General features: G+C 35.1%; 1 protein-coding gene across 2 annotated transcripts in view; it reads left to right on the top strand.

Annotated features, from left to right (window-relative positions):
• Nucleotides 1-4,297, top strand: part of LOC109537622 (golgin-45) — a 32,496-nt gene extending 28,199 nt beyond the window's left edge. For both annotated transcript variants that reach the window (XM_019904429.2, XM_019904430.2), the window contains exon 6: nt 3,996-4,297. In XM_019904429.2, coding sequence (XP_019759988.1) covers nt 3,996-4,154 — 159 coding nt within the window. In that variant the 3' untranslated portion in view covers nt 4,155-4,297. The remainder of the gene's footprint in view (nt 1-3,995) is intronic.
• Nucleotides 4,298-7,038: the final 2,741 nt, after the last annotated feature.

The raw sequence follows: 7,038 nt of genomic DNA, 5'->3' as shown, positions 1-7,038 counted from the left end.
GGGCCAGAAAACCATCATGGCCCCCCTTAACTGGGATTAGCTCCCCAAAACCCCCACACAAACCCCCCCGCTCTTCCCCCCTTCCCCCTAATCCCAACCAGAGGTGCCACGGGCAACAATCCACTGATTACTTCTACTAAGCACACAGTTAAACTCTTCTAAATTTAAAACTTAAAAGTCCCGAAAAGGGCAGTCATAAAAGAGCAAAAGTTCCAACGAACTAGCTCAAGTAAAATATCCAAAACATCCTCCTCCTACTGAAGCTTGGGCTGAGGGCTTGGTTTGGAAACTCCAAAACATCCTCAAACTACCCCTAACCTTCGTTCAGTTTGTGGCAAACTTTCCCCACTAGAGAAAGTTTTTCATAACTGAACGAAACAAAATTCTCCATCCGATCCATAAAAGCAGGTGTCCCACAGGGCGCCCCGCTTTCCCCAACTTTTTACAACTTATACACAGCTGATGTTCCAAAAAGCCCCCATCCCGAACAATCCCAAAACTCCACTTCAAATTTCCTAATAGTCTAATGACAGACCCCCCTTGAAAACAACTACCTTAAGAAAAAAAAAACCGGCTTAATGAAAAACAAAATTTAAACACATTAAAGATAAACAAGGCCAATTTCCATGCCAAAAAAGCCAGTTTCTTCCAAACTACCCAAAACTTACCTCTTCTTTTTCAGTGGATTTTTTTTTCTCATTTACTAATCTCAGGCAAGTAATCCCCTACCTCACCCAGGCGTACTGATAGGTCAGCACTAAAGACAAAGCCTTAACTGGCTAAGTCTAACAAAACTTTCAACACACGGCCTACTGAAGCTCTCGAGTGGGCAAACCGCCCACTCGAGATGAAAAAAAAACCCTAGGAATAATTTATATGGCAAAACAACGTTTGCCGGGTCAGCTACTACGTCTATAAAAATTAAAAGTATAAAATTATACCTACAGTGATATTTTAAAATACATGTTCAATATGATTTCCGTTAATGTATAAGCAACTATTAATATCTAGGTTTTTGAAATGAATCGCTAACGCAGTTCAAAACAATATTATTAATGCTTCGAAAAACAGTTGCGATTCGTTCCTTCATGTCATCTTTTGTAGTTGGAGATATTTTATAATTTTTGTTTTTGACGTAAGCTCATAAAAAGAAATCCATTTTTGTCAAATCGGGTGAACGAGGAGGCTATTGAACAGCCCACCTCTACCTATCCACCTTTCAGGAAATTCATTATTTAGGTATTGATGAATTTGAGCTGTATGGTGAACTGGAGCTCCATCATGTAAATACAACAATCTTTCCTTAATATAGTTAGGTAAATGATCAATTAAACGTGGCAATTCAAATTTTGACACTTATTCATTGACTTCCATAGCTACCTTACAAAATGTAACAACTTTTTGAAATTTTTAAATAAAATAAATTATAATTTGAAAACTGTTGATTTCATAGCTTAAAGTGTCAATTAATTAGTAACTTTTGTCTAAGTCAACAAATTAGTAACTTTGTAAATTGTCGTTCTAATGACGTATTAATATACAGGTACTTCCATTTGAAAAACAAAAGTTATATTGCGTTAAAAAGTTTTAGATTGAAGTCCACATTGTTAACACCCTGTACAATGTATTGATATTTTGGTTCAATATAATTGTTAACGGATCTGTGGTGAGTGGAAAGACGTGTTTTTTTTTGTATCTTTGACTTCTTTTTCTTGCTTCTACAATGAATTTTTAGATATTATGTTTTTAAGCAAAATTTTACTAAAATGGTGATAATCTGCCAACGTCGCAAGTAAGAAAAAAACAATTTACTGTGCATATGCACCGTTTCAAGCTGCATTCCATGAGCTAATAAAAAATGGGTAGTTCTATTTAAAGAAATACACTTTGATCTTGTCTCGCTTTTCTGAGACACTCTGTATCATATAAGATATTTTTTAAATGTGCGCACTTTGTGTGTCAACAACTTTTATATGAAACTATTTACTTACTACTTACATCATATTTAGAGGACAGAAAGCAGGTTGTAATGGTTACAAAAAAGGGGAAAGATGGGAGATCGAAGATGTTGTCGGATAACATAGGAATATCCCAAGGAAGTATTTTGGGTCCACTTCTTTTTATACTGTTTGTGATCTACAGCTTTTAATGAATACTTCCTGCTAGCATATGGTAAACTACGCCGACGACACAAATTTAATCATTGGATGTAAAAATCTGCAAGAACTAACTTTAAGGGCCGAGGCATTCTTTAATTTAGTTACAGACTGGTTCATATCAAATAAACTTATTTTAAATAAAGATAAAATGAATGTACTGCTGTTTCAAACAAGACAGAATAAAGTAATAGGGTCGTTACATATCGAGCTTGGTAAGAAGGAAGTAAAGATAATGGAAAATGCTAATTTTTTAGGCATTCACATAAATGAACATCTTGGTTGGTCAGTCCATATAAATAATTTAAGTAAAAAACTAAACTTCATTTGTTATGGCATTAGGGTTGTTAGTAAGTACATGAACGAAAACTCACGGATATTAACGAACAACTAACACTTTGCGAATTTTGAATCGGTCCTTAAATATGGTATTATATTTTGGGGGAAAGCCTGTATGATCCAGCGTATTTTTGTCATTCAGAAAAGAATACTTAGGATTATAAAGAAAATGACTTACTTGCAAAGTTGTAGATCGGTGTTTAAGAACCTTAAGATAATGACGGTTTATGGTGTCATACGAATGTCTAATGTTCTTCTTTAGAAACAAGAACCTTTTTGACATTAGACAAAAACACGAGTATAGCTCCAGAGCATTGGATATCGGTTGTATAGCACATAGGCTATCGCGCACGGAAAGGTGTTATATGTGTATAAAATTGTCTCCCAGCCAGAATAAAAGGTATTTCCTCACAAAAATCGTTCAAAACGGAAATTAAAAATCTGGTAATAGGTTTGGAACCCTATAGTTTAAGAGAGTTTTGTCCCGATATGTGAAACTGTGTGCCCCTTTTGACGACATTTCATTTTGTGTTTGCCCATGATTTGAAATATTCAACGAAAATTCAATGAAAAGTTCAACACCATCAGAAATAATGGACTCTATCGCACTAAAAAACCACCATGTATATAGCCAATCTCACGGTGCAATAATATAGAGGGTGTCTCATTTAAAATATTAAAGTTGTATGTACTTTCCGGTATAAGCGGCACTCTCGCATTGCTGAAAATAATTTAGGCCGATAGATATTGCATGCCTTGCAGATAGAGCGGGCACCGCATTCTCCTTAAACGTCTAATACGCCATCGACCATGAATCACCCTGTATATTGGTTCCAAAAAGGTATGGAAATGGAGTTTTTAGTGTTAGGACGCAGGAGCAGATGTCGAGGGTCGTATCCAGTCGTCGGGTTTCGGTGCAACGGATTAGTACCAGAATTAGAGAACCAGAAGAATCGAGCAGAAGCACACTACAAATTGTTATGTTAGAGGGCGTGACGTCACAAACATGAACGAGCGTTTTTACGATTAAAACAAAATTGAAAGATAAAAATGCGATAATTTGAGCCAACATTTAATTTATTGCAGAAATAATGTTTGTTTTCGGAAATAGCAGGGGTGTACCTACATTATATAACGGTATTTCAAAATCTGTCATCACTGGTTTTTATTGTACAACTGCTGGCTGCTGTTTTAGGCATTCAGTTCTTTTGTAGAAAATCTTGGATCGCGAAGTATGTACACTTTCAAATTCGATTATTATCGCAAGTGACATTCAAACCAAGAAAAATTATGAAATATTACTTTTTAAACATTTCTTTTAAATATGTATAGTTTGTATGTAGATAAAACTGAATAAAATTAACAAATTGTGTATTTTGCGGTATTATTTCGTATTTGAACAGAGGCCACAATCTGTACAAATACGAAATTACACACTATACTACGCAATTTGTTAATTCAATTATGAAATGAATGTTGATGTTAATATGTAATTTTTAGGTATTGAAACATCCGCTAAGCATAACATCTTCGCAAGATGTTTTGTGTAATGCCTTAGTAGGAGCTGCTCATTCAATGTCTGGAGATCAGCGCTTCGTATCAAATCAATTCCTACATCCGTGTTGTTCACACTGTGTAGGCGAAGCGCAAGATATTTGACGGATGTATTGCATTTTCGAAGATGAAAAGTTGGTTGAATGTCCAGTAATGTTATGGCTTATTGATTTCCGTTTTAGAGTTGTAATATATTTCATTGTAAAATTTTTGTTTAACGAGTAATTATTATACTTTCATTTAACCTAGCTAAGTTTTACTGCTTTCAGTTTATTTTATTTAGAAAGTTGTTGAAGGTAGTCTCCCATTACTCCTATTCCTATATGTTTTGATTTTGAGACTACCTAGTGGAAAGCTGAGTCATTCGGTCTACAGGAAACCCAGATACACCGACCGGTATTTCAACAAAAGATCAAACAATCACCCGGGATCATAAAAGAGCGTCATGCAAATCTTGGCCAAAAGCGCTGAGAGGATCTGAGACGCAAATGAACTTGAGAGGGAACTGGGACACTTGGGGAGGGCGTTTACGACAAATGAGAACAGTAATCAGGAGATAAAGAGAATACTCAGGTCGAGAACTTTATATCAAATTGACACTAAAGTGAAAGAAACCGTGGAGAAACAGGACTTTGCGTGCCTGCTCTACATACACATAACCAAAAATAATTGGCAGGATGTTACAGAAACATTATTATACACGGTATGTCAGCCGCTCGAACAAAATTTGTCTGAATGGCGCAATGACGTCACGTGTGTTGCAGTTTCGATCGGTATACCATGGCCACAATGGCATTCCATCAGATTTTATAGCACAGGTTACCAAACTCTTTTTATAGTTTCATAGAGACAGAAACTGAGAATAGTAGTGAAAATACTGATTTACTGAAATCTTTGCCTGGAAAATATAGCCGGTTATGTCGCCCACAGATTTAGAGGAAAATATGAATTAGGTGTGGAAGCAAAAAATATTAAAATTGATGGAACTTCCCAAAATTGGCTGAGTTTCATTTCAAGAGGAAATCTTCTATGCGCAAATGAAAACATGTTGCAAGCTACTAAAATATTGGAATCTGAATTTAATGTTATGCATGGAACGTAATTAGCTTGTGAGAAATATTTATTCAAAAAATTAGCCGACTGCACTAGGAGCAAGCTAAATCCTGATATCATTATTCCTTATGAGGCACTTCTAGGTTTGTCAACAACACGAACTTATATTAGACTTAGAGATTTAAACCGTAGAATTAGTTTTGAAAGTTGTAAACAGCGCTTGAAAAAAAATAGTCAAAATTTACATGTATCAAAAAAAGTCAATTAATGATAATAAATGATATTCATGGAATTTTCTAAGATTGCATTATTTGTATGAAATTAAAAACCGTGTCACAATTAAAGCATAGTTAGGTAGCCCTTTTATCATACAGTTTTTGAAAAAGTGTCCGATATTTCACACGATTCGTCAGGTATTTTTAAGATAAAAATTCATATAAGCATAAGCCGCAAGCCCTTACTTGTCGAGCTACAAGGTATTCAAAAACTGTACTTTTATATTGTTTTCCTAAATCAAGGATTAAGTAGGCTAGTAAACTTCAGGATTCTTCAAGGATTAAGTAGGCGGTTTTATTTCTGTGTATTTATGTCCAAAGATATCAATTGTATATACTTTCCTGACTGTGTTTCAATTCCAAATCAAAATTAATTCCTGGGTTTCAGTCATTTATCGTCTTTATTTATCAATTAAAATACGTTTCGGTGTATTTTTTCACCATCATCAGTTTTTATGTGTAGCGTTGTTGCTGCTTTAAGCCTTGGCATACATTTTCAAAAAACTGCATTCAAAAATGTATGCCAAGGCTTAAAGCAGCAACAACGCTACACATAAAAACTGATGATGGTGGAAAAATACAGCGAAACGTATTTCAATTGATAAATAGAGACAATAAATGACTGAAACCCAGGAAAAAATATCAATGTCAATAGATAATTCAAAAATTATTTAGAAAAAACTCAAATAAAAATACATTTTAGACACCACTGTAGCTCGATAAGTAAGGCCTTGCAGACTCATGCTTATATAAATTTTGTATCTTAAGAATACCCGAAGACTCGTCCTGATAAATATCGGACACTTATTAAAAAACGCCTTGTATTTTCAACTTTATAATACAATATGCGATTTGTGTTTTTATCAGTAATTTTTTGAATTAATTTCAACATTATTGCTATGGGTTTTACTGCAGATGTTGTTGGCAATAAAAATATGTATTATTAATGAAAACAGCAATGTTTAAAACGCTCAACACTGGAAAAGTCAAACTTCATTATGCTGCCGTCGCAAAAAGGTCATAAATTAATCAAATCATCCGCATTTGGCATGCAATACAATTATAAATCGCACGATTCAGCAACACACGTGGCGTTACGATGTGCGACAAAAACAGACAATACTGCGCGTCGACATACCTTGTATAAGTGGAATGTTTCCGAATGGCCAAAAGCCCGTTCTCTCTTACAGTCAAATACAATTACCCCAAATCGAGCGATGACCACCGTTCGATCACAAAGTTCTTCAGCCATGAAAAAATTGAGTTCCATTCTCACACCCTCCCTTCTCGAAGACAAAAAGCCGATTATGCAGACAAAAAGCAATATTTAAGGGCCTTCATCTGGAAATGCCATTAAGCGAAATCCAAACTGAACTTGAAGAAACTTCACCCTTAGCGAAATTCTATTCTTCTGAATGGATAATCTGAAAACAAAAACCAACATGGTCAAAATGCTCTTGCTCAAAAAGCAAACCAAAATCTTTGAGGTCAAGTACCTCCTAAACCTAGCAATAGTGATTGAACCACAAAGAAATTCGTCAGCAAATAACTTAAGGCACATTTCTCAGTGTAAGAGATGCCAAAAATTCGGCCACAGCATGTCCAATAGGGTCGTTGCACAAACATTTTTTTGGTTGAAACCTCTCCCAAACATAGCGTGA

Source organism: Dendroctonus ponderosae, unplaced genomic scaffold (genome assembly GCF_020466585.1).
Source record: "Dendroctonus ponderosae isolate FM_Combo_2020 unplaced genomic scaffold, Dpon_F_20191213v2 Dpon_F_20191213_7, whole genome shotgun sequence".
NCBI lineage: Eukaryota > Metazoa > Arthropoda > Insecta > Coleoptera > Curculionidae > Dendroctonus > Dendroctonus ponderosae.
The sequence above is the reverse complement of the archived record's forward strand: the minus strand, read 5'-3'. Positions and strand labels throughout refer to the sequence as shown.